Source organism: Falco peregrinus, chromosome 4, assembly GCF_023634155.1.
Source record: "Falco peregrinus isolate bFalPer1 chromosome 4, bFalPer1.pri, whole genome shotgun sequence".
NCBI lineage: Eukaryota > Metazoa > Chordata > Aves > Falconiformes > Falconidae > Falco > Falco peregrinus.
Window position 1 is genome coordinate 91,669,205 of NC_073724.1, and position 27,827 is coordinate 91,697,031.

Sequence of the window (27,827 nt, forward strand, 5' to 3'; positions counted from 1 at the left end):
GCCGCCATGGGGGCGGGCCGGGGGAGGCCGGGGGCACCGGGCGGTACCGGCACCCGCACCCGCACCGGCACGGATGCACGGCGCAGAGGAAGCGGCGGCGGCGGGGGGGGCCGCGGGTGAGCGCGGCGAGCACGCAGACCGACAGCATGGCCGGTGAGCGCCGCCCCGTGCCCGCCGCGGGGGGCCTGGCTGCGGGGGTCCGGGCCGGGGCCTGCCCCGGCTGTGAGGGAGCCGCGACCCCGCCGCCCTGGGGAGCGGGCGCTGAGGCGGCGGGGGGGGAGGGGTCTGGTACGCTGACGGCGTGTCGCGGGTCTCTTCTCGCCCACCGGGTGCTTGGGGGCGTTTAACGAAATGCCCGGAACCGTCCGGTCTGCGCTGCCCGCAGGGCGCTGGCGGGGCTGTGCCCTCCGCGGGCTGTGCCGGCAGCCCCAGCCTTCCCCTCGGCTGCTGCGCCAGGGTGCTGCCGGCACAGATAACGCGGTACGGTGTGTGCGTGTCCGGCCCCCCTCCCTCGCTCGCCTGTGCTCTTATTCATAAGGCCTTTTGATAACATACGCTTGTATTTTGCATTCCCCCCACCCTCAAAATTATTTTTTTCCAGTTCTACACCATGTATATTTCATGTGTGTAAAATGTAATGTGCGTAAAAATGCCTGCCTTCTGAGGGGTGTTCTTGTTAACCCCTATAGCAGGGCCCATGTATGAATTTTGTAGACAGCAACTTTCTCTCAGGGCTGGGGATGCCCAGATGAAGCTGATTTTGATGGATTTCACATATCCCGTCGCTGCTGTCCCAGGGGAGTGGTGTGTACGAACTCATTGCCCATGGACGTATATTTACAGCTCTCACACTGAGGACCATGCCAGGGCTGCCAGGTCCCCTTTGATGGGTAAATGGGTTTTGTTTCATCCCGGTTTTTTGAAAATCCTGCCTCCAAGTGAGCCAAGATGAGCTCTGAAAGTGGTTTCTAGTTTCTGTTTCCCAGACAGGAGAGTGACGTCACTGATTTCCTCCTCCTGATGGTGTGAAAGCAAAGCACAAGTGTTTGTTTCATACTGTCAAGACAACTTCTTACAAGCCTTTCAGACTTTGAACTAGGGACTCCTATGCTGCAGCCATGGCATAATCCTGTATCTGAGCCATGTCCGGAGCGTCCTGCTCCTTTTTGCTTGCAGGTGTAGGAGTAGCAGAGTTTCTGACACTGGCCTTCAGCGTGTGCTTCCCTGGAGCATGATTTGCCTCACCAGAGTGAGATCCCTAACCTGGAGGAATAAAATCGTACCTCTGTGTGAGGACTTGATGCACCTGAAAAGAGCGCTCCTTTCATGTGCAGTTTTGCTTTCAGTAGCTAAGAGCCTGATTCCTTTTCTTCCCCAATCTTCTGTAGTTGCTTTAAATTCTGTAAGATGTCTTCTACCTTTTTTCCAGGCCACTTTAATCAGTATTCTCTTCACTCTGTTGAACTTAAGGGAACATTTAAGTACTGAGTCACTGAAGATGTGGATACATAGATAATAGTGACCACAGGTCTCTCCTTTTTCATCATGATATTCTCCTGCTTCTCATTATAAATTCAAGTCAAGTCACAACTGCATTGTGATCGGTACATTCTTCAGTTTGTTTCCCATGTGTTTGACAGATCACATTCAGATTAGGTCAAAGAAAACAAACAGTAATTAAAACTTGGTTTTGGCATATTCTGTTTTAAGTATACTTTGTATGCCAAATTGTAATCTATTTTAGAAAACATGACGGTGTATGTGTGAGTTGATACAAATTGCACTGTTTATTTCAGCTTGCCACTTGGGAACTGTACACGTGTGTGCTACAACAGGAGTGAACAGGGGCTGTAATGAGAGTGAACTCAAATGCCCATTTAAGAAAACAAATTCTACTTGTTTAGATGTGACTTGTAGACTTCTTTTACAATTTGTTTTTAGTACAAGTGATAACCGATTCATAGGTGCTGCAAGCATAGCACACATATCTGTGCTAACCATGTGTCCCTTGCAGTGCTTGTGCACTGTGGAATTAGCGTAGCTGGGTAGCCTAAGGAGTAGTAGACAGTGTAGCATCAGATGGTGCTGCTGAGATGTCTATAGTTGCTTTCCAAGATCACACATCTGTGTGAAAAAAAGCTGTTAAAATGCTGTCTGAAAATGGTATTCCAGTCATGGATTGCATATGTTTATCTGCTGTCCTAATTGTATGGGTTCACAGACATGTCATTAAACTAACCCTCTCTCGCACCGAAGCAATCTTAATATCTGATTGTATCTCTTCCAAACTGCTGGAACTACTTCAAGAAATGCCTTCCTCTATTCTATTCTTGCCTTTGCCTTTTCCTCCTTTGCAAAAACTTTGGCATTTGCAGGAGGGGATAAAAACAGAAATACTATTGTCAGGTGGCACATGAGACCTGCAGAGGAATATATCTTCATTGCAGCTCTCTGTAAGCACCCCTGAAACAGGGACTGGAGCTTCTTCGAAGACTTAATTAACTTCATGCCAAGTGTGAAGCACGCCAGCTTTACATCTGGAATGGTGCAAGCATTAGTGAGCAGTGCAGTACTTCCTCCTTTTTCATTTGTGGGGCACTCATGCATGCGGAGCGCTGCCCCTCACAGGACAATGTTCAGATTTTGAGTAGAAGCACAACACAGCACAAGGTGGTGATCCGAGAAGCGATTCCTTGCTACCTCTTTGGTTATTCAGTCAGAAGTGACAGCCTGAGCAATAGGCTTACACTTTTGTAAAAATCTAACCAAAAGTTAAGCAAACTGTAAAAATCCAGAAGTAGGTTTCTCTGGAACTGATGTAACTGGAAGGTTTCACAACAGCTCATCCACTCTTGCTGTGGTTGTCAGTGATCCAGTGTAGGGGGACGAAGACAGTTTGATGTTGGTGTGCAGCTGTGGCCTTGCTTTGACGATGTGCAGCTGTGATCCTGCAGCAAAGTGGTTAGATAAAAACTTAGATGAAGCAGAGAAAAGGAGGAGGAGAGGCTGGCTGGAAGAAGAGCACAGGACGAAGAGAGAACATGGACACAGCCAAGAATAGCCTGTGGGGTGGCAGTAGCTGGTCACATGGACGAGTAGAGTTTGACCAATGGTAAAGCTTTTGACCACGCATGTACAGAGTGTAAACTTATGGAAGCTGTGGCTAGCCAATATCACCATCCTTACAAAGTCCATGCTATCATACGCCACCATCCAGTGATCATGATGTGTGCCTAGATATTTTCTGTGGTGAGCCTGAAGCTGAATCAGAAGCTGTGTTTCAAATTTCTGTGAATCATTTAAGCACATTAAGTTATGTGGGATCCAATCTGTGATTTCTGCTCTTCACCTCTGAGTAGAATTAACTCACTGAATTTCAGTGAAAGTTGCACCATTTTCTCTCATTGCACAAATCTGATCTCTGCATCCAGATGTTAGCATTCTGAGTTGACAACTGCTGCCCTGAAGAGGATAGTGTGGATTTAGCTGCGATAATAGCAGAAGTGGTTGATGAACTAGCTTCTTAGCAGCTGTGGTGTAGAAGACTTCAAAAATATTGTTCAACAATGTGGGGCTTCTTTATAAATATTCTTTAATAAATACTTCTCTTTTTCTTCTGATGACAGGACAAATGCCAAGACTTTCTAAGGTCAATCTTTTTACTTTGTTCAGTCTCTGGATGGAGCTCTTTCCCTCGGCTGAGCAACAGAAAAAATCACAGGTAATATGTCCATGCATACTGTTAATTGGTCTTTCTGAACAGCTCCTGCAGTGAATTTACTCTAACTGCTCTTTACACAACAGATAGTCCAGAGGAGGCGGGGGGGAAGAAAAAAGCTGGTAAACCTTTTTCAAATATTTCTTACAAGTAGAAAAAAAATCCGCTGGTGAGAGAAAAATAGTTAAATAGTGTGCTATTTCTGAAAAACTTTGAAAGGCAAGGTACACCCTCGACAGGTGAAGCAAACACTGAAAAATGGTGGGTATTTTGAAGAGCATAACAAAGAAGGCATGGTGTATACCATGCATTTCTTAGTATATACTAATTGTAACTTTAAAATTAGCGCGGTTGATGGTGTAGCAATATTCTTTTACAATTACAATGGTCATGATTGCAGACAAGTTCTTTTTTATCGTGGAGGTGCACAGAACTACTTGAAATGTTTGCTGATCAAGAACTTGTAGATAACTTTAGTGACAATGAAAAGAAACCAGTCTTGAGAATGGGTCTTCTAAATAGTGGCCAGTTACACTTCAAAGTAGAGGGGTATTTTCAGAGTGTCCTGGAACAGGGTGTTTCTTTTTGTGATCAGAGTTCTTATTGTGCTCTTTAAAATTGTTATTACACTTCATGCAGAGCATACCCATCTGCTAAGATCCATAGCACATGTATCAGCCAGGACAAGAAAAGATAGGAAAATAGTGTGAGTGACAATTAGGCCTGATTTTCAGAGCTTGGTATGTCCCAGACTAGATCTGAAAGAGGGACAGATGAGCAACACCATATAAACTTCAAAAGCAGTTTCAAATTCAGTAATTCAGTTAGAAATGGCACTTGGGTTATATGTAGGGCTTTAGTACAGCCTAATTTCTGTAACCGCAAAGAAATTGAGCAATTTACAGATCTAAGGCAACAGTATTCTGGTAGCAGCTGGATCACATAATGAGATCTGTTCCACTGGCTTCATCAAACTAGCTTGTATCCAGTTTCCTCACAATACATGGGAATCCAGATGTAAGAGGTCGTCTGCGGTACGCAGACTTTTTCCATGGAAGATTCTTTAGAACCAGGATTCATTTCTGTAAGTAAAGAGACAGAAATAAAGCTAGAGAAGCTATTGGCTGCCAGGATGGTCAAGCTTGAGACAGAAATTAAACGCATAAGCATTTCCAGATGCTGGATGATCCAGAGGCGTTTTCAGCTGTAACTGACAGAATTTTCTACACTGCTTCTCGATTTTGTTATGGGCAAAGCAATGACCAGAAAAATCAGGAATTTGCAACAAGTCCCTATTTGAAGTTTGGCGGGGCACAGCACTCTTGTTATTAGCAGGCATGTAGAAACCATGTAAAAAAGAAATAACTGCTTAGGGGAAGTATAACAGAGATTGTGTAAAGATTCATATTGCAATTTGTATTGAAGAGCTATATGCTGTGATCCTAGTTGATTACTGTTACCCAAGGAAGAGGCGTAACATCTCAACGGACTTGATGTTGAAAAAAAAGTAAAATAATAATAATAGTAACACATTTTTCTGTAGGTGAAGAAGAGTGGTCTAGTTGTGGTGAAAAACATGAAGATTATTGGTCTTCATTGTTCCAGTACAGATTTACATGCTGGCCAAATTGCACTCATAAAACATGGATCAAGACTTAAAAACTGTGACCTTTATTTTTCCAGAAAACCATGTTCAACTTGTTTAAAAATGATTGTAAACGGTAAGCAATGACTGTAGTAGAGTAGGAAAAAGTGTTATGCTTGTGATTGGTGGTATCAGAAAGCCTGTTTCTCTTTGGGCTGTCTCACTTGTGAATGCCAATCCCTAACTTGCATAGTCTGCGCTGATATTTTCCACAAGGCTGAAAATAATACTGAATGTACATTTCCTGGACCTGGTGATCAAGAAACTAGGGTTTACTACTGAGACCTTATCTCTCTGTGCAACTGTTCTTATTGGTGGTACTTGTCTCTGGGTTGGGATGCACTGCTGAGATTCTGACATGCCTGTTGCACCTTTCCAGAGCAGCCCTATGCCTGATGATGAGGTGTAGATTGCTACATTTTTCCTTGCCCCACCATTGCTAGTTAGTGGCACCAGAGGAAGTGTGTGTACTTTAGGGTTTCCTTTTCCCAAGCAAAATGAAGACAAGTCAGATTATTCTTTTCCTGACATGGCATCTGCTGGTACAGCCCTTATGCAAGTACTGATTTTTAATCTCAGCAGCAACTTTTATTAGTGCTAACTTTTCTACGTGGTGTTAATGTATCTGTTGTAGGTAAGACACAACATTAGGTTGTGACAAAGATTTTAGAACTTGGAAAACTCCAATGTTTGTCTGTAGTCTGATTATCAAATCAGATAACCTCTTGGTACTCGTAACAGCTAGCATTTTTGTTGTCCAGGTGCTCCTTAAGCAGTACTCGGTGCCTTAAAGGAGTAAAACCAGGGTTAAGCAATAGTGGGTTGAATATGAGGTTTATGTTCCACTGCACTCGTATGGTTCCTTTTGCTACATTGTCTTCTCTTCCAGCTGGGGTGAACAGGATTTCTTACTGGCCTGCAGATCCTGAAATCAGCTTGCAGAATGATGCATCCAATCCCATGACTACGGATGATGCAAAGCTAGATGCCAAAGCAGTAGAAAGACTGAAGTCAAATAGTCGTGCTCGTGTGTGTGTGTTGCTTCAGCCCTTGGTGTGCTATATGGTGCAATTTGTTGAAGAAACTTCCACAAAGTTTGATTTTATTCAAAAAATAGCAAAATCTCAGACTGACTGTAATATTGACTTTTATACTGCGTGTAGACAAGAGAGAATAAAAGAGTATGAAAGTTTATTCCTAATTTCAAATGAGGAAATGCACAAGCAAATACTGATGACAATAGGACTGGAGAACCTCTGTGAAAATCCATATTTCAGCAACCTTAGGCAAAATATGAAAGATCTTGTCTTGGTCTTGGCGACAGTGGCTGCCAGTGTCCCTGTCTTTGGATGCTTTGGATTTTACAACAGTGAATCGCAACAAACAAATGAAACAGACCATCAGGGTTTGCCCCAAGAAATTGCAAGGCACTGTATGATACAAGCCAGACTACTCGCGTATCGGACAGGTGAGCTGTTACAGTAGGGGAGGGAAGAATGTGTCTCATGAGTAAAGCGAGTTCCTGATTTCAGTCTTACTCTTCCAAATACTTTGAGGATGCTGCCGAATTCCATTCCTACATCTGTGAAACAGGAGCAGCAGTAATAGTAAAAACTCCACAGGGGTACGTAGTATTGTGTGTGCAAGCTTGCCAAGAGAAAATTAGTGCAGGTATTTTACATACAGTGCTAGCAAAGCCTGTCCTGCCAACATGTCTAACACCTACCTGAACACAGAATACAATGACATTTAAATTCTTCAAGCTGCTCTAAGGCTCTTTTTACTGAGGTTTCACAAGATGCTGCTCTTATCAAATAAATGCCAATATTTCAAGCAGATTATGTACACTTCTTCAGAAAAAAGGCAGTGAAATATATCCTTTCAGTAGGGCATTAAGTACAGTTATATTCAGTTTCCTAGTACTAATCTTATTAGTCAAAGTGTTAATATATCTGATGGGGTTTTCTTTGCAAAGATGCTGGAGTTTTGATGTACAGGAGTTCAGGATGGAAGGATAGTTACTGACTGTCTTGATGCAGATGACTTCTGTTAGCTGCTTTATTCTGTCTGTGTATCAATGCAGTAGTGTTCCAGAGAACAGACTTATGAAGACTTAAAACTTGGTGGTACTTCTTAGGGATGGTTTTTTCATCTAGATAGGATAGTAGCTTTTTTAAAACACTTGTAAACAAATAAATAGTACACATTTAAAGCTTAAACCAAAACTAATCCCTCAACCCAAACACACAAATCCAACCTATCAAGTCAGGAGCTCGATACGCCTTTTGACTTACTTTTGACTTTGTTGTTTGAAAAGGTGAACAGTCGTCACATTTTAGAACCTCCTCCCCACCCCACCCCCCTTTTTTTTTTTTTTTGTCAGGTACCTTCCACAAATTTGGTCACCAAAAGTTGCAGAGGAGATTGTGTTTTTAGAAGTAGTTCAGAAATTTCATGGAACCAGTTGTGAGGTTTTTGTACAACTACAGTTTCACAGAACAAGACAGACTGACCAAACTTGAGTACTTATTTTTGGGGCAGCAAAATTCAGTTTTATCTGTGCTGTTTAGCCTGTACTGAGGCCTGGCTTTTGAGCAAACTCTTATTCCACTTTATTCCTGTAATAAAATTAAAATAAATAACAGCACACACACACATATATTTACATGCTTTACTTTATTATATGGGTGGATCTAAGAGGAGCAAGATCACAGGATGTTTTCTGTGCTGGCTTAATATACATCAGTGACTGATAAATATGCAGAACATAAATAAAGCCAGCCCTCATAAAACATATCTTTGGCAGGAAAGACCCTCTTTGAGTGATTGTATATGGTAGTGATACCAGAGATGATGGAAATGGTTAATTGAAACAGCACCTTCTACAATATTAATCGCTGGAAGCCTGAAACATTTTTTTCTCTGTGATATGCTCTAACTGGTCAAGACTCCCGTCAATAGCTACTGGGGAAGATTTCCAAGTTCCATAAAAATCTTACAGGTCACATAGTGAAAGTTCTGTTCCAGTTTTCCTGTGGTCTTGGCAACAGTGGCCCCCCTAAAATCCAATTGTTAACATTTTGTCTCTGACCTAGGTATAAAATACAACTAATTTTGATAGGAATTCAGATCACAGAACCATAAACTTAAGGAATTCACTTAAAGAATGGAAGAAATTAAGTAATTAATTAAGCAGTTGATAACTGAGAAGGTTTTTATCAGTTTGTCATCTCACCTCAGCAAACCTGTCCATATATATTCTGGCACACATTTTCTTATCTGATTGCTTCTTATTGGTTGCTTCTTAGCATTGTGAACAAATGTACGTAGCAAAGTCTTAGACTGGCTGGCCTTGCAGTTAAAGCATACCCAGCTTTTGCAGTGGACTCATACAACTTTGAAGCTGTTAAATCTTTCAGCTTTTCTTTTCTTCTGTCCATGAAGCAACAATTAATGTTATTCATTACTCTAGGATGTCATATGTTAATGTAGAGGTAACTCAGAAGTGCTTCATTTGTTATTTACTGCTAAAATTTTATGTATTTTAGAGGATCATAAAACAGGAGTTGGAGCTATTATTTGGGCAGAAGAAAAATCAGTAAGTATTGAAAAAGTTACTTTTCCTTGGACTCATAATTCATAATTTGTGTCTGCTTTGAGCTTGTTTGCTTTATGTTTATACACGTGCATTTTTCATATGCACACAGCACTGTAGAAGGCTTGCACTTCTTATTCTTTAGTTCAATGTTAATGTCTGAGTTCATTATTATGGCTGTCAAGATGAAGGGGGAGTATAAATGCGTTTAGTAACTACCACAGTGTGTCTGTCTAGCTTTTAAGCGTGCCTGCTTCCCTAGTCACTGTCAGTTACTCCAGGTGTCCTGGCCAAAAAGTTTTGCCACAGCTGCTGATCAGGCAGTGTGTGCCTACTGTGTATGGTCCCTCTTTGCAGCTATTTTTTGGAGAGGTCTTCATGCAATCATAGGCTGACAAGCTCTTGATGATTTTTATTGCAGCTGAAATGCCATACTGGCTTTAGTAGATGCCTTTTTGGATCAAAGTGATATTTTTCTACAGATATTGTTACTGTGCTTTTTCCCATCCAAACATAAAGTTTTTATTTCTTTATGTCTCTTATTATGCATGTTACTAATCCCAGGAAGCCTCATCCTCCATGCAGCTGCAAAGTACTCTTCATTTGTTTTTAGCACTTCAGTCAGCAGCTGCTTATTGCTGTTAGGTTTCTTCTGATTTCAGTTACTGATTGCTACTTGGTCAGCCCACTGGTCACTGGCTCTGTTGAGAGGCAGGTGAAACACAGCCTCTGGCACATCAGAGACTAACCCCAGCTGTCTTTAATTTTGTACATTGCAGAAAGGCTTAAGGACTAAATCCTTAATACTTTTTGTTCTTGCTGTCAGTATTACTTGCTAAAAGGAAAGCTTCTGAAGTCTTGTGGAGCATGTTGTCTGTGGTGTCACAGTTTGCCCATGCGGCTCCTATGGAGGAACTTAGTAGAAAAGCTCCATATAGACGTGGCACGGTTAGCAAGAGCTGAGTTCTAACTGCTGTAACCTGGCACGAACTGATAATGTGAAAGTATACATTGCACAACACTTTGACTTAGTACTCAGTTTAAATGTCCCCAAATTTGATGCTTTCTTACTGTTGCAGAGAAGCTGTGATGGAACAGGAGCAATGTATTTTGTAGGCTGTGGTTATAACGCCTTTCCTGTTGGATCTGAATATGCTGATTTTCCACACATGGATGATAAACAAAAAGATCGGGAAATCAGAAAGTTCAGATACATTATACATGCGGAGCAGAATGCCTTAACATTCAGGTAATGGGTTTATTTTTACTACAGAAAAAGAGTAAGATGGTTCAGAAGCAGTTCCATGACAAATGCATGATGTCACTGTGATGAAGTGTGGAATGCAGTCACGGTCTTGTTTATGCCTATGGTGCATAACCTGGATGTGCATGGACACAGTCAGCTTCTGGGGCTTCTTCAGACTTCATGAGTGAACTTGGGTTTTAAAAATTACTCACTCCAGTGCACACCAGCTATCCTTCAGATACAAGCCACTGCCTCCGATTCCTGCTGGGACCATGCTATAACCTGAAAAATGGAAGTGTAACTTGTTAAATTGTTGAGGCTTCCAATAATGATATGTGCGGAGAGGTGGGATGGGTGTTCTGTTCACAGATAGTAAAATCAAACCAGGTATTGTTGTGTACTAGTGCACTTGGTTAAGAATAAGTTGCTTCTGAGAGTACGTAACACTTTGCTTGCTCTTGTGAGCTATCTAGTTTGTTGGCATTCATAACTATTAAGATATAATTCTGTTTTCTGACTGCTTGTAGGTGTCGAGAAATAAAACCAGATGAGAGAAGCATGATATTTGTGACAAAATGTCCGTGTGATGAATGTGTCCCATTAATCAAAGGGGCTGGTATCAAGCAGATCTATGCAGGAGATGTTGATGCTGGAAAAAAGAAAGCAGACATTTCCTATATGAAGTTTGGTGAACTTGAGGGTGTAAGCAAATTTACAGTAAGTGTCTAAATATACTATATTCTAAAAACTCTGGGCAGCGTCTGGGGAGGGTGGAGCGAGCAGTCATCTGCAGCCAGCCTAGAAGCTGTGTTTTCTCGTGCTGTTTAGTCAAGTGGAACTGAGAGGTTGCTCTGTCCCCACACTGGGGAGAAGTGCTGTGCCATATGCCATATGATGGGGCCAGGTGTTTCTGTTTTGTGTAATTGCCTTGCAGATTTCTCTCTTAAGTCATTGCTCTTGTTTGAGGTGGTCTCTTCACGCTGAAGTTCTCTCCAAGCCTCCCTGTCACAGCATGGCAGCTGACATGGGAGATCACTGTGATTTTGTATGCCCTTTCAGCAGGAAAGAGCTGTGGTAGGTTTTGAAGGTGGCCAAGTGCACCTGCACTCAAGGTGCTCACCATGAGAAGCTGCAGCACTGTTGGTTTGAGCAGATTCGTTTCTCATTCTCAAGGGAGTAAATGGCCATGCATCTCTTAACAGCTTTTCATCCTAAAAGCAAGTGTGTGTTGAAGGGGGGGCCCTTCATTTCCTACCTCACCCCTAGTTATGCCTTACGATGAAGGACTGTAGGGTACTTCTTCTTTCTCCTTTTGCTTTCTTCTGTTTTCCGAAATAAGTAAACATTTTTTTTCTTCTTTTACCAGTGGCAAATAAATCCATTGCACACTAATGCCCTTGAATTCCATGACCCCACAGACAGGGAAAGTAAGTATTTTTTCATCAATTCATTTTATGAATGAAGTCAGTAAGTGAGATGGTGTTTTAAACAAACCTTAATCCCTCTGGGATTTATTAGTCTTAATTAATCTTGGTTTCAATTAGTTAAATTTTGCTGTGAAAACTTCTCTGAGCTTAGATGAACTAATGGTAAGTTGAAAATGAGCTTGTTTTAACAAATGCTTGGCTTTAGCAGATACATTACAAAACTTAGTAATGCTGTTATCGAGGTCAACAATATCCTGTTTTGCACATAGATTATTTCAGACTATCATGTTTTAAATTTTTTCTATAAAGACTTCTAATATTGTGTTCCATAGTGTCATTCTTTTTCAATAGAAATTGGACTCCTCCAACATTTAAATATGTCCTGCAGAATACTTCAGTGCTGCTTTTGTGAAGTAGAATCTATGCCAATGCTTTTCAATCAACATTTATCTTTGTGTGTATATATAGACATACTTAACACAAAGGCCACAAATTCCTTGTCAGCCTGCCCCCCTGTAGCAAGGGAGCTGTTATCTTCTGAAAGCAGAGTTTAGATGAGTCTTATGTCGAAGCCTTTTTGTGCTACAAAAGTGACCCACCATTGTCATCTACTGTCATCTACCAGTCCTCAAAATGTTTCTTATCCACAGGGGAAGATAATGTGGAAGAAGCAGCTAAATAATTTTTGTGCCTCAAGCATGAAGATACGAAGCATAAAGATAGGGAGTTGGCAGTTACTCAAAGCATAGAGTACCATGAATAGCCACATACTACAAGCTAATTCCTAACGTGTACTGAGCTAGATTAGTGAAGTCTCTTTGTTAGCTATTTTCTTACGGACCAGGGGAAAGGAGGGAGGAAAGGGCTCAAAGTTGTGTTTCTGTTGTTAGCAGTCACTGCAGAATGTTAGGGCTTGTTTGTCCTTCTCTCTGCTAAATGTTTTTTTGGCTGAGCTGTAGAAAGATTGATCCTGGGGTACTTTGTTTGACAACCTTTAACAGGGCTTATTTTTCTAACAATGTTTTCTTCATTGTTGTATTTTCAACCCTGAACTGTTTTAAGGTGCTTGCTTTCTTTAGTGTATTTCTCTTGCTATGATTATTGTGTGTTCCTCTGTAAAAGTAAGAAGACAATCTTCATCCCCCTCCCTGCCCCCAGTGTTACTCCAGTGTGCCTGTATGTGTTGAGTATTTAAGCTATGCTTACTATTGTATTAATGTTTCACACGTATTTTTTTCTTTAGATGGGATCCAGAAAACAAAATCGCTAGATGACCAGCCGCACCAAAACAAGAAACTGTGTCTTGGTCACTACTGAATAATTGAGCACTTCTGCAGTCTTGCTCTGTACTTTTTATAATGCAGCCTGTTTGCACTTTCAAATAAGGAAGAGTTTTATTTATTGCTTGGAAAGTAATTTTTAGAATAAGTTTATTTATGATGTCTTTAATGTTTTATGGAATTACCTGAAGGTCTTTTTAATTTAGTTGTTCCTGGCAAAAAAAATGCTGCTTGTATTTTCTGTGAAAGTAACTGGGTGGTTAATCATTGTTAACACATTAAAAAAAAATACTGAGAGTTTATTGCTGGTAGATCAGAATGATAATAAAACGACATCTTTTTTGCTTGTTGTGTGGATTGAGGGAATGGATTTCTAAATTCTGGGATAGCAGAATGCAGAAATAAGCCCTAGTTCTTCAAGTACAATCATCAAGGGAATCTTCTAGGAAATGGTAGATAAATAATCACTAGCAATTATTCCTCTTGCTGAAAGTGGCTTCTGCTCCTCAGTCTGTTTGTATAAAGGAGACAAAGATACTGGGATGGCAGTCATTGCTAGGTAAGTGATTTGGAAATCAAGCTTGTCTCTCATACGTACCATCTTCCAACCACCATAGCAGCAGAGCTCTTCTGCTTTGTGGCACTTGCATTGCTGCTGTGTGCTTCCTCAAGTGCAGCCCACCTGAATTAATGTAGATGATGACCTTTGCTTTTTCTCAGCTTCTGGATGCAGGCCTGAAAGAATTTGGCTGTATTCATCTCACTGGCACATAGTATGTGAAGAGTGCTAGTGTTCAGGTTTTGTTAATACTTCGCTAACAGGCTTCTAGGATTACAGAAGCTAATAAAGTGCCAGATATCCTGTTGTTTCTTTGATAGGATGATCTGTACCAGTGCAATAGCCTGAGTCTCTTCAGGTGCCAGTCTCTTGGATGACTACGTGTGGAATAAGGGTGACATTAAAACAGCCAGTGAAATGGCAGTCTAATATTTTTCCTAGTTTTGAGGGGTGCTGGGTAGATAATAGGTAATCGGAACAGAGAGTTGTACCCAGCAATCTTTTGAGAGATCACTGTCCTTACTCCCATCTGTTTGCTGCTTTGAATATGACCTCTAGCTGTTTGTTTTAGCAGACGATCCAAGACTTTCTGTTCACTCCTCTGCTGAGTGTCAAGTGCAAACACTTTAAACCTTTTTCTGCTGCTGCTGGCAGGATATATAACAGCCTCTTCCCAGTTCTTTCATGCATCTTGTCTTTGCTGCCCTCTTTAAAGTGCTGGAAGGGGAATCGTGTTAGAAGCTGCCGTAGGTTCTGTTTGTTTCTTTTAAAGCTGTAATTGGATAGTGCGCAAAGCATATGTAATGTGGCATTAATTATATGGAGTCCGTTCTCACCCCATTTGGCTACTGGTACTGTGGCTTAAGGTAGTGTTCTTGATGCTTGGAGCTGCAGTGAGGAGCTGTGATTCCCCATGGCTCATAGTGTTAACTTCATTGTTGAGTACCTGGCCTGTAGAACTGGGGAATGCTTATATCCTCTTACTGCCATGAGGATTCAATCTCACTGGAGCTGCAGAAGCTGCTGTTTCTCTGAGCCTAGTTAGACTGAAGGTTACTCTAGGGCTACTGGTTGAGTTGCAGTGCGTGCAGTTAGCAGCAAAAATCTCATCAGGCAACTGGCTGACCTCCTGCACCACTGCTGTCTTCTAAGCAGGATGCATACGGCCTCATTTCCCGGGACCAGGACCCAGCGAAGGAGAAAAATCTGACCCTGTTTGTCAGCTAAAGGAAGGATGGTGAAATCCATTTGTGCGTCACACCTTAAAAGAGTGTTTTTTCACAGTAGCTCAAGAGGAAATTGCTGAACTGCCACTTCACCAGGTCTTGTAATCTCATGCAGAGGAACCTGGATCCTGAATTTAGGACCAACAGATCCATCTGCAAGAGCTCTGTGCCTCACCTGTCAGATTCAGAGTCCAGGGCCTGGGGATTAAGTTACTTGTCTGCATGGTGAACAACCATCAGAAAGACAGTTTTTTCCTCTCATCAAGGATGATACAGTTTCATTGTTTGTAACTTCCATATGAGGTTAACGTCAAAAGTTGGTGTTTCATAAGAAAGATTATAATCTGGTTTTAAGTCATAAATGTTTTACTTTGACATATTTCCTCCCCCACTTCTTTTAAGCATCTTGTGTTAGAGTAATTACTCCTGGCTTTTTTTACTGATCAGAAGGACACTGGATTACAGTAAAAAGTCCACCCCACTCCACCCACTGAAACCTTCTTGTTTCCATAATTCATAGGCAATGCTCTTTCACTTGAGGTAGAAGCAGGAGAAAAAAACCAGGGGCAAGTTTAAGGCCACTTCAAGTTTTATACTGATCACTCAGCTGGTATCAAAATCAGTAAAGAAGCCTGTTTATTTATAGGAACAGCTGAAATTGAAAAGTCCCTGAAACATCATAGGTGGCCTGGGTACATGGAGAAGTAAATCAAGATACAAATCAAATGTCACACATATTAAATAACAACACTGCAGTGAGTGCTGCTGGTAGCCTGTACTTCATGAGGAGTTAAGGCTCTACCTTTACCTTTTATCTTTTTTGAAAAGAGGATTTTTGTACAAAATTTCCATCAAAATTGGAATTGCTTGTAAGGCTGAAGGCTTGGAAGTCTGGCTTTATTTCTGCCTTGTCATATATCTACAGATTCCTCCAGAGGCTCACAAATTTCTGTAGGCTGTGATTATCGGTATAACCCTACTTCTTTAATTCTTACTGGGATTACCAGGCAGGGTCTTTATGCTGGCCAACAGGAACAATGTGAATGGGGTTTCTCTCTCAGCCCATGGACTCTGTAGGTGCTGCTGTGCATGTCACCTGCATACCAGGGAGAGCCACGGAAGACTGGACATCTGCCACAGCGCTTGTTTTGCAAATGAACTCTAGGATGTTTGTTTCCTACATAAAAGCTACAGTGTATTTAAAATTTAAAAATGTAAAAGTTCTATATTTTATATATTGTATGAAATTTCCACATGCATTTTATGTCTCTCCCATTCGTTTCAGAGCAGTCATTTTAATTGCAGGTATTAACTATAATAATTTGGCCTCCTGACTGAGAATTACAGAATTTCTCTGTTAATTGTCTGCCTTACAGCAAAACATGTTTTGTGCTAATAAATTAATCTGACAGTAAGTACTGAAGTGTATTTTTAAGTGCTCTGGGTTATTAGAAACATTACAGAGTGCTTTGAAATGCTCACACCCTTTACCAGCCCAGTGCTGTCCTTGCTCCTGCAGTTGTCTCCTGTTTGCTGAGCTGCATCGCCTCCCTCTGCTGTGCCTGAAGAATTTGTCTCAACATGAAACTGCTTCCTGCCAGCCCGGGGGAAGGGCTGGGATCCCCTCCCTCAGCCCTGCCAGCATTAATGAGCATTAATTCCCTCTTCCTCTGGGAAGCACTGCCTTGGGGAACATTGCATGAGGTACCACCTCCACAGCCTGTTTCTTGGCTGGAAAGGATAGAAGTGGGCAAAGCTCTGACCACCAGCAGTTAAATTGGTCCCTTCTGCATCTCTTGCCTTGCAGACCTGCATTGCCTGCATGGGCACACGCAGGCATCCTGATCCGTAGTCACTGCAGAGAGGGGTTTGTTGTGGTGATCGGGGCACATGGTTGTCCTGGTCAGCAGTGTGGCTGAAGGGGAGCGAGTCTGTAGCATGAAGCAGGTGATGCTGAAGGCCTGACCCATCAGGAGTGTTGATGGTCCAGCTCTAGCCTAGCTCTAGCCCCGGGCATGGGGACTGAAAGCCTGTTAGCCAGAGGAGTGCATCAGGACCGTTTAACTTCATCTGAAAGGAATCTACTCAATGCACTCCAAGACTAGCTCATGCCACAGAGCCACACACAGTAAATGGGGACAGATGGGAGACGCATTTCAGAGCACTCTTGAACTGAAATGTCATTGTAGTCACACAAGTGGAATATAGTCAGCCAGGCTGGCAATAGGACAGGCTTCCCAGAGCCATGCTTCATGTGGGGACTACTCTGAAAAGCTTTGCAGTCCTCTAAATAGATTTTTTTGTTTCAGCCATTCTGCCTGCAAACCACCTTCAAAAACCTGTTTGGCTTTATTTTGTTAGCTCCGGTAAGCAACACTGCTTGGAGACTAGAAAAGCAAAGGTGCGTGACATTTTCTAATAGATGCGCATTACTGTTGCATTGGATTTGCCTAGCAAAGGTTTTGGTGGCAGGAGGTTACAGGGGTGGCTTCTGTAGAGAAGATGCCAGAAGCTTCCCCCTTGTCCAACAGAGCCAGTGCCAGCTGGCTCCAATATGGACCCAACCACTGGCCAAGGCTGAGACTGTTAGCAATGGTGGTATCACCTCTGGGACAACATATTTTAGAAGGGGGAAAAAACCTGTGCAACAGCCTGCAGCTGGAGAGAGGAGTGAGAGCAGGTGAGAGCAACCGCCCCGCAGCCGCCATGGCAGGCAGGAGGGGCAGGGGGCTCCAGGCCCGGAGCAGAGGTTCCCCCCAGCCCGCGGTGAAGCCCACGCTGAGGCAGGCTGTCCCCCTCAGCCCGGGGAGGCCCACGGAGGAGCAGATCCCCACCGGCAGCCCCTGGAGGCCCCATGCCGGAGCAGGTGGGTGCCCGAGGGAGGCTGTGACCCGTGGGCAGCCCACGCTGGAGCAGCTCCTGGCAGGGCCTGTGGCCCCGCGGGGAGAGGAGCCCGGGCTGGGGCAGGTTTGCTGGCGGGGCTGGGGACCCCGGGGGGACCCAGGCTGGAGCCGGCTGTGCCTGAAGGACGGCACCCGTGGGGGGACCCGGCTGGGGCAGGGGAGGGGTGTGAGGAGCCGCCCCTGAGGGGAAGGAGCGGCAGAGGCAGCCTGTGAGGGACTGACCCCAGCCACATTCCCGGCCCCGGCGCTGCTGGGAGCGGGGAGAGGGAGCGGGAGTGAAGTTGGGCCCGGGGACAAGGGAGGGGTGGGGGGAAGAAGGTGTTTTTAAGATTTGATTTCTCATTACCTTACTCCAATTTGATTGGCAATAAATGAAACTAATTTTCCTCAAGTTGCCTCTGTTTTGCCAGTGATGGTAACTCTGAGTGACCTCCCTGCCCTTACCTGGACCCAGGAGCCTTTTGTCACACTGTTCTCCCCTGCCCAGCTGAGGAGGGCAGTGACAGAGCACTTGGTGAGCACCTGGTGTCCTGCCAGGCTCAACCCACCACGGCTGTGTCGTTGACGGTGACAGTGCCACACATGCACAGCTGAACTCCATCCTGCACAGAAAGGCGACTGCAGAGAGCTGTTGTCAAACACTTGCTCATCTTCCTCGAGATCCTCCCCTCCCCCCAGCCCTGCACACCGTGTCACCTGCTGGCATGGCACGCGAACGCCGGCAACACCTGGTCCTAACCATTCCCACATGTGCTGTCCATTTGTTTTGCAAATTTCTTCCCTCTTTGAAGGGGAAAGGGGCTGCCAGCAGAGGACATCTGCCACCGGAGCCCACCTCCTCCTGGCAATGAGAGGGACACACGCAGGGCCAAGAGCAGGGGTCCTTACCTTTGCCACACGCCAGATGTGTCTCTTTGGGACTGGGACGGACCGATGTGGCGCGCAGGGCTGGCCGCTGTCAGGCTCACCCTGCAGCCCCGGGTGAGGCGGTGAGGAGGGGCTGCTGTGCTGGTCCCGGGGCTGGCTTGGCCAGCCCGAGCCGGAGATGGCTCCTCAGGTCGGTCCCTTGGCTCCGAACCGGGGCCATCTCGCCTCAGTCGCGGCAGGAGGAGCTCCTCCCCCTGGGCGGCGGCAGGGCGCGGCGCGGCCGCCAGGGGGCGCTGTGGTGAGGGGAATGCCGCGGCCATCCCGGCCGCGGGGAGGCAGCGCGCCCGGCTCGGCTCGGCTCGGCTCGGCACGGCTCGGCACGGCTCGGCTCGGCACGGCTCGGCTCGGCACGGCTCGGCTCGGCACGGCTCGGCACGGCTCGGCTCGGCACGGCTCGGCTCGGCACGGCGGCGCTCCCCTGCCGCGGCGGCCCTGTGTTGTACCGCCCGTACTGCAGCCAGCACCCAGGGACGCCTGCTGCCGCGGCCAGCAGATGGCAGAGCCGCGCTATAAATGCCAGAACTCCCGCGGGGCTGGAAGCGCGCCGGCAGGCAGGGGGGAAGCTGTGGCTGGCGCGGCCGCCGTGCAGGCGCAGGGCGCAGCTTCGCCCCGGCCGAGGCCCAGCATGGCGAAAGGTGGCGTTTTCTCAGCGGTGCTTTTGCAGTGTGACATTTATCTTCCGCACTCCCAGTGTATCTGCTGTCTGTACCTGGAACGTTCCACCTCACATTTCCGAGGAGCCAGGCCCTGCCTTCCCACCTTGACATCTTCCCGCCTTCCCATCTTCCCGCCTTCCCATCTTCCCGCCTTCCCGCCTTCTCGCCTTCACATCTTCCCGCCTTCACATCTTCCTGCCTTCCCACTGGTTGCCTTCCCACCTTCCCACCATCCCGCCTTCCCACCTTCCCACCGCTGCGGCCGTGGTGGGTCTGTGCCAGCTCCGATGGCCACGGCCCGGCTGCAAGGTGTTAACCACTGGCACCAGAGAGGTGCAGTAGCAACCACAAAGCCTTCACAGTCTGCCTGTGTTTCTTCTTTTTCGCCTTCACTGCTCAGCTATCTTTACTTTGGCCCTGGTGAGGTCACCTCACTGCTTTGCCAGTGGATTTTCCCCCAGGGCAGCTAAATTTCTAACTTGGAGGAAAAATAAGGGGTTGAAGAAGCCCGAGGAAGCCATAAAGAATTTGAACAATAACTGTAGCAAAAGCCAGGCCTTAGGGACATGTCATGCAAATACCAGCATAGCCACATTTCCCCTCCCCACCTCCCCAATGTCCTTTCAGAAATGCCTGAAAGGTGTATGTAAGACAGTATGAATGCCAGTACATTCACCTGCAGTTATTCTTTCATTCCCATTGTGGGGCAAGACAGATTTAGCTAGAGACAACGAAACAGAGGAGTTTAGCTGCATGGCTAGAAGTGGTATTTATTAGCAGGAGAGCTGGATCTTTTGTTGGAATGAACATATGTCTCTCCTCCCTTTGCAATGCCTGCCATCCCCTGGGACACACCACTTTCCTGGCTGCTAGTAGGCCTGTCCCCGGTGTTGCTTTCCTTTGAGCCTTTGACAGGAAGCATGAGCCATTGCTGTCAGCCCACAGCAAGAACCTGCCCTGTCCCATGAGCTAATTGTGGCTCTGCCCTTGACAATCCTTAGGGCACAAGGCGAGTCCATCTATGAAGATCATTTTTCCTCCACACCCAGTTTTAAAACGGGGAGGAGGTGCTTTTCTCCGCTTCCCCCATGGAGTTTGAGTGACTTGCTCCCTGCAGGCTCCTGCTTGTCCTGCACACACAGAGCCCGTTGGGCATCTGACCATCTGCCTGAGCAAATGACAGGTTTGTTTGCTCCCTGCTAGCTGCCGCCTGGGTGTGCCGCCCGCTGAAAAGCTAACCCTGACTGTGTGTTTGCATAAACCTCTGAACAGATGCAACCAGCTCTGCTTTGACAGGGGTATTTTTAAATCCACTCCAAACCCTTGTCAAGCCAGCTGTTCTACGAGTGATTTGAAAGGCACTGCCAAAGCTGTGTGTTAGCAGAGGTAAAGTACCCAGCAATTTAGAAAGAAAGGGTCTCTGTTCATAAGAATTGAGCAAGACACTTCATGGCCCCAAAGACATGGTCCTGTCTGCTCTGTGCCCTCAGAAGAAGTAGCTCCATTCATTACCAGACTGGTAGCTCTCCCCAGAAGAGCTGCACTGGGGAGTTGGGTGGGTTTTGTTTCTTTAGCTACGAGGAGCTGGGCTATGGTGCTATGACCGCACTGGTACCTGTCATGTAGCCAAAAGACTTTGTTCATACCTGTCACCTTGGTGGCCAGGTGCTTGTTGTGTCCAACTACTTGAAAAACTTCAACATGTCGGAGGTGCCTGCTGGCATGCCATGACAGGTAAAACACATAGGTTACCTGTTTGGCCATGGGACAATTCCCAAATCTGCACTTGGAGGAAGGATCTGAAGAAAAGCACACACCATCCCACTGCCCTGTGAGCATCACTAGCAAGGAGCAAAACAGGCACACCAGTGAAGGGAGAGGTCATGGGACACACACAGCACACACAGGGCCATATCTTATGTGCTACACTGCAGCAGATATCTGCAGTCTCACAGATGACCAGGGCAGTGCAGTGCTTTCCTGGGGCTAAGGCTCAGTCACACAGCCCTCCTAGCTGTTGCCGGTGCCATATGGTGACAAAAAACACCTGGGTCTCTTGTTGCAATGGCAAATTACAGTACTCAGCTGCATGATGCAAGGCAGACCACTGTCTCATAGGATGTGCTGGGACACCCTCTGTCCCCATCCCTAGTACACCAGTCCATACTAAGCCAGATAAGTGCGGGTGTTGGGGGACAGGGGGAACTGCCTCCCCACTGTGGCACAGCTGGGCATGATCATGGCTTGGCCAGAACTAAGCTGGTGATGCATTCTAGGCGCCACAAGCTTTCCCCATGCTGCCACTCACTGTGACACAGCCTGAGGTGGAAAAGGTTATTTTTACTGTGGCTTTGCAAAGCCACTCACAACCGATGTCATAGGAAAGGGATTGGTTGGTTGATTGTTTTTCCTCCTTTCACATTCCTGGAAAGAAGAGCCAGCTCGAGGCAGGCACTGTGGAACAGAACCATGAGTCAAGAGGGCTGGGCTCGCTGCCTGCCTCTCCCTGGGGCTCTTGAGGGAGCTGGGCCAAGTCACAGCCTTGTGAGATGCTTGGCTTACAGCTGAACCACACAGCCAAAACTGCTGACCTTGCCCTGGGTTTTTCCTTAGCCTGGTCCCATGTTGCCTGCCCAGCACCAACCGTGCTCAGAGCTGGCTTGGACTGCTGCTACCTTGTGGCTCCACACACCGCAGGCTGAGGGACTGGAGCCTTTGTTGGAGGCAAGGCTCCTCTTCAGCGTGGGCTGGGGTGGCAGGGACTTCAACTTCTTCTCTTCCCCAGGCCACAGCAGCTCGGACCAGCAGGATTGCCTCTATCCCTCTGGGGCCGGACGTCCCACTAGAGGCTGGGGGACACCTCACGCCCGGTCTTAACAGCTTGTGCTGCTCCACTTGGTGCATGTGTATGGCGTGCATCTGCAGCGGGCCTGATCAAGTAACTCCATAGCTCACTGCGTTTGTCACTCAGTGGGACAGGAGTGCTGGATTTGCTCTGAACAGGTAGAAAGACTGGCTGAGCTCTCTGTTAAGGTGCTGGCTGGAAGAAAGAACTTGTCTGTTCATGAGGCTGGGCCTGCGTTTACACCAAAAACTGATATATACCAGCAGCTCTGGGACTTGGGCTCCAGCAGTGAAGGTCCTTAGGAGCCTGCACTCATCACTGGGCATCAGTGAGTGCTGGGTGTCTCCTACTCAGGCCCCAGCAGCACTGCAGCCCAGCAGAATTTCCACTACCTATCTGCTCTGACGGGAAAGCAACTGGCCATTTCAAGTCCATCAGCACAGGAGCGATAAAACAGACTTTCACTGCTTGGCAGTAAATGCAACAAATCTTTATGTTCTACATAATCCCTCAGTAGCTCGATGCTGTTCAGCTGCAGGCAGTGCGTACAGGTCCAGTGGGTGATGCTCAAGGCAAGTGCAGCATGAGCTCCACACAAGTAAAGTGGCAGGTGCCAAAATGCAAGTCCAAAACTGGTGGAAGGCCATGATAACCTATATATTTATGCAAGAGTGCTTAGTCAAGAAGGGGGGAGAGCCAGGTACAGTTCCCTTTCATGTCACAGAGACCAAAACCCGTATCATATTCCCTCTGCCTCGTAACAGACTTCACTGCCAGGCATAAGGTGTTCTGCAGAAGGCCAAAACACTGAAGTGCTTCCACAGAGAAGTGAAGCATTTGTTGGTCCAGAGAAAAAGCCTCTCTACTGTCCAAACATCACTGTGCCCTTTGGAAAGAGGCCTGGGTTCTCTTAGCCCTGCTCCGATTTCATAGACAGGAGCAAAGCATGCACTAGAGAGCAAATGAGATCCCTTTCTCCTCTCCCTTATGTGAATGCTTTTATCGTTAGATTATAAGGTCCAAGTGATTCTTTCCTTCTGATCTGACCTTGTCCCCGGAGCACGCAGATTAAAAGGCTCAAGCGGTCTCAACACCCACATTTTTTGAAGGCCACAGTCTTGCATCCTCCCCCCGGGTTCACACCTGCTGGCGTGCATGCTGTTACAGACAGGGGAGACTGTTGCTGCTTCCAACCAGTTTTTTCTGATTTCAGCACAAGCTGCCCAAATCCCAGCACAGAAGCTTATGGTTCAAAGATCCCTGGCACTCTGCTGTATCAAATAAGGTTTTATGTGCAGGATCATACATCGCATGTTGGCAAAGATTTAGTCGTATGATCCAAACCCCCCTGAATGCTGGGTGGGGATTGGAATGGAGAGGCTGCAGCCCAAGCATCCTCCAGCTTCTTTCTTGCTCCAGACTACAATCTTCTTTCCTGTCCTCACTCTGATGAACTGTGTCTTGCAGTCACACAGCTCCCCCTGATCCTAATTTTGGAGAAATTGTGAGTTCCTGGTGGGAGCAGTCACTTAGGCAGAAGAAGCGCCTTGACTGAATGCAAAGGAAATCGGGAGTTCTATTGAGTTGTTTCAAAGTTGTACTAGAACAGACCTCATTTTCATTTAAACAGGGAGGTGTCCCCACCCACTGTGAAAAATTATGGCGCTTAATTTCACCTTCACTGCTTCTTTTACTGTCTCATCTTTAAAACTGCTGAACAAGTTGAGCTTGGGGAAGACTCAGTTACTTTGATGTGCATTGGCAGTATCAAGACCAGCTTCTTGTATGATAAGCTGCAAGGGGCCTGGCACATGTCATTTTATTGTAAGACCACTCCCTCCCCCCCCGCAGACACACATGCACAGAGACCCTGTTTTTTACAAACCTTCCTTACTACTTACTTGTGTGCTCTGACGACTGCTTGCGCTGGAGAAGGCTGCCTTTGCAGGGATGGGGCCCATTGCCCTGCTCCCTGTTGGCCTGCCACATCTCTGCCCAAGCATTTGGGGTGTTTGTTGGAACCTCGCTCCTCGTATTATAGCGAGGTTCTGATGTCTTCAAGTGCCCTTCTGTGTCCAGACCACGCAGATAAGAGCAGCTCACAGCGCTGACCACCCCCACAGATGCGCTGGGCACCTCTACATGGGTTACACTCACACTGTTAAGGACGGCGTTACCCAGCGATACACCATTAGATACTTTTTTCCGAGCATGGGCGGGAAGCCCAGTGTTCTCATGTGACTCTAGAGGCTGAGGCAATGGACATGTGTCTCTTCCTTAATCCAGCCCTGGAGACCAGCCCCACCCCAGGAGCTCAGAGCACAGCCAAGCACCCTTCAGTTTCAGGCTCCAGATCTGGGAGGATCAGACTTGCGTTACTAGCTCTGAGGACTGCGATGCTGGAGACTTTATCGACTGGGTCCTTTATCAGCCCACAAGCTACCACTGGTACTAAGACCTGCCCCCGGAGCTGGGGGGTGAAGATTGCAGCCAGGCTAAGCTGGACTGCCACCTGAGTTGCCAGGCCCCCTGCCAGACAGGGCTGCAGATGCGATGCTTGCAGAGCGTGTTAGCTGTGACGGTAGTGCTCCTCTCTCTCTTTCCATCTGCTAAAACCAATTGGCAAAGGAGAGAAAGAATTTAGCACTGCACAGAGTCTGGCTATCCAGAAAGGCAAGAAGGGAAAAAACAGATATAAATAAAGGGTCATCAGTAATCATGCTTTTAATAACTTGTAAATATTTTTTTTTTATTCCAGGCAACTAAGATGTACATTTGTTGTGTATATCTGACATCTGAAAAAAACCCCCACCCTATGAGTCCACAATCTGTTCCATTTAATCTTTTTTCTAAAGCACATAAATTAAAGTATCAGTCACCCCAATATACAACAGTTTAATGAAGGAAAAGGTCTTGTTCTGTTTTTACAGTTCAGTGTCATCTTTTCATCTGAAGCATTAGCTAGAGTTTTAGCTAGATAACTGTCTTACAACAAATAGAAAAACTCAGAACATAGGCTGTCCAGAAAAATTCAAGAAATTTCCACTCCCTGCTTTCAAACTCCACTTCCTAATAAAGCATCAGAGTAACATTTTCATTTCCTGCTGGAAAACTAAAGACCCCAAAAACTTTTCAAACACACCTGGGAAACACTGTTTGGACCACAGAGCTTATTAAACTTAAAACATTAACAGTGCAATGATTTCCCTTTCTACAACTTCAATGCAGAACCTGAATTCACATTGGGATGAACAAGGACAGAGAGCACCAGGCTACAAGTAGCCTTTGGTGCCTGGGGCTGCTACATACCTTCCCACACTTGGTTAAGCTACCCAATAAATGCCCTCAGCTTTGAGAGCACCTGCAGACTCGGGGACCTCAGGCCGCTCAGAAGTTTGGGCTGAGGCCTTTTCAGCACCCCCTTGCTGAACTCAGCTCAACCCTGCCTTGCACAGCTGGGATTTGAATCTGGATGGGAAGATGCTGAGGACCCTCCTCTCACACTGGTGCTGGGGCTCAGCGCTTGGTGCAGTTCAGCCGCATAGCTCTGGCCACCACCTAATATTCCCACTGAAACTGGGGACAGAATTCTTGCTGATCTTAGTAGGTGCAGGACCACTCAACGAGGAATACAGCACAGGCCTTGATGGAGCGGAGTTGCTTTTACCTTCTTCCCATTACGGGGTACATGGTCATCACGTACCTGGGGCTGTTCCTCATCAGGCTGCTTGGGAGCTGGTGGGAACAGCCTGTGCTGTAGCCCAAGGTAGGGCTACATGTATGGGAAAATGGGAGGCAGGCTAAAACAGCTCATCTGGCTGATGTCTTCATCCATTCCCTAGCACTGAACAGAAAACCTCTGATCTAGGGGAAAAGAGAACTTAAAGATGAAGGAACACAAAAATAAAGCAAAAACGTGACCTTTACTGCTTTTTCATCTCCCACTGCTTTGACTACAGAACCTGATCTATAAGTGCAGCTAACTCCAGAGACAAAAGTACTCTTTCACAGTCTTGTGTGTGTGCAGCACTAGAACAAAGTCACAATTATAGGTGCAAAGGAACGTTACACTCCTCAGAAACCTACTCTGTGCACTCACCAACAGCTTGAATTTGCTGATAAAGTTAAGCAAAGAGGTTCATTCTTCTTGAGCACAAACGAAAACCTGTCAAATCAGCTTCTATTACAGAGATTCTAAACTGACATAAATAATTATAGTCTTGATTAAAAATAATATATTATTCTAGATTTTTGGTTTTTTAGTTTTCATGTAAAACCCCTATACTCTTGACATCTAGGAAAAAGACAAAATAAAAACCAGGCACTTGCTGTGCCTTCTCAAGCACTACTGTGGCGTTTAAGGGACACAGAGGAACTTAACAAATGATATTAATGCCTACAGTGGAAAATGAGAGGAGTTCTTCATGCCGTTGGCTTTTTCAAGTCTCGGATTTGCTTAATCAGGTAGTTCTTCTCATCAGTGAATTGTTCGTCATCTGTCCTCTCTTTCTGGAAATTGCTCAGAAACTCAATTAGCTTGGGTTGGTTTTTCAACAGGATCTCCACAATAGGCTGTGTTTTGTTTGGACTGGCCACAAAAACCTAACATGCAAAGAAAACCAGACACGGGGAGGGGGGAAGAGAGAGAGAGAGAGAGAGAGAGAGAGAGGGAGAGAGAGAGAGAGAGAGAGAGAGAGAGAGGAACGTCAGTCACAACATCCCCTTAAGTTATTTTCTGACAAGTCAGCTGCAGTCTGGCAGGCTGATACTCTGCTGCTACACACCTTGTCCCAAGGCAGAGAGAGACGAGTTACAAACATGTTGGTTCAACAGCAAATTGAGGCAAAGCTACGCCTATGTGTGTGGTATCACTTCCCTTTAATTTTGTTCTTTGTTGATAAAAGTCTTTGATTGTAAACCCAGCTGTTGAGAGCAAGCTATCATTCTCAGCCTCTTCCATGTGCAAGACTTAAATACACAGAAATTATCAGGAGAATGGAAAAGCTTTGTGTCAGTATTGATATCATTTCCATACTAAACCAGGCCTAAAATTAGACTTGCCAGCTTTGTTCTGGTTTGGAAAAATATGTCAGAGTCTCCACTTCCCTCTGCCTAATCCATCCATGGGAGTATGGAAATTTCCAGCAGCGGGAGCACCATGGTGTGCCCAGCATCTTTGCTGCCTTTGCCAAGCAGAGGAGGGTGGCAGCGCAGGGAGGTGACGTGAAACTGATACTCATCTGGCACAGCCAGCCCAGCACTGTGGGCTTACTGGTCTGAAATAGTATTTTTTAAAGATAAAACTAGCCATGCTCCAGTTTTTCCTCCTATGATGCCTAAAGCTGCAGAGTTTTCCATCTCTGAACATGACCCCTGACACTGCAACACTGTTTCTTTAACATTTTCTCTACCCTATGTGCTGGCTGACAGGAAACTTATTAAGGCTGGTTGTAAAGGCCATTGGTGACAAGCTCTTCCCAGGAACCCATGTAGGCTCTGTGGATGTCAGTCGGGAGGGGCAGATGGGACCGGGGGCTGGCAGTAGGAGCAGATGCACAGCACAACCCTGGCCAGCCCAGGAGGAGCTCCCACATCTGGCTCCAACCGAGGTTGCCATGGCTGGTCAACAAAACACCACCCCAGTGCTTGTGCAACGACATAAATAACTTGAGTTATTCTCTACCCAATGAGAAGAAATTAAGGATGGACAGAACTGGAAAACATCCAGTTTCCCTCCAAGCCTGTCCAAACCAGAACGAAAACAAACATCTGCTGACAGTACAGAATGGCATGTTGTCCA

General features: G+C 45.9%; 2 protein-coding genes across 9 annotated transcripts in view; one reads left to right on the plus strand and one right to left on the minus strand.

Moving 5' to 3' along the window:
* Window positions 1-13,255, plus strand: CDADC1 (cytidine and dCMP deaminase domain containing 1). The gene is made up of 9 exons (XM_055801710.1): window positions 1-153; window positions 3,627-3,721; window positions 5,262-5,439; window positions 6,253-6,831; window positions 8,912-8,961; window positions 10,038-10,207; window positions 10,732-10,921; window positions 11,571-11,631; window positions 12,875-13,255. Exons 1-9 carry the CDS (start codon window positions 147-149, stop codon window positions 12,946-12,948), a joined length of 1,404 nt encoding a protein of 467 aa, XP_055657685.1. The 5' UTR covers window positions 1-146; the 3' UTR covers window positions 12,949-13,255.
* Window positions 13,256-24,733: 11,478 nt separating this feature from the next.
* CAB39L (calcium binding protein 39 like) overlaps window positions 24,734-27,827 on the minus strand; it is a 68,148-nt gene continuing 65,054 nt past the window's right edge. For all 8 annotated transcript variants that reach the window (XM_027790738.2, XM_027790737.2, XM_055801711.1 and 5 more), the window contains one exon: window positions 24,734-26,629. In XM_027790738.2, coding sequence (XP_027646539.1) covers window positions 26,450-26,629 — 180 coding nt within the window. In that variant the 3' untranslated portion in view covers window positions 24,734-26,449. The remainder of the gene's footprint in view (window positions 26,630-27,827) is intronic.

What these genes read in the sequence shown, in the direction of transcription:
- CDADC1 (XM_055801710.1), top strand. An exon ending in AGCAACAGAAAAAATCACAG is followed by an intron (nt 3,722 to 5,261) that starts GTAATATGTCCA and finishes ATTTTTCTGTAG; the next exon opens with GTGAAGAAGAGTGGTCTAGT. An exon ending in AGGGTGTAAGCAAATTTACA is followed by an intron (nt 10,922 to 11,570) that starts GTAAGTGTCTAA and finishes TTCTTTTACCAG; the next exon opens with TGGCAAATAAATCCATTGCA.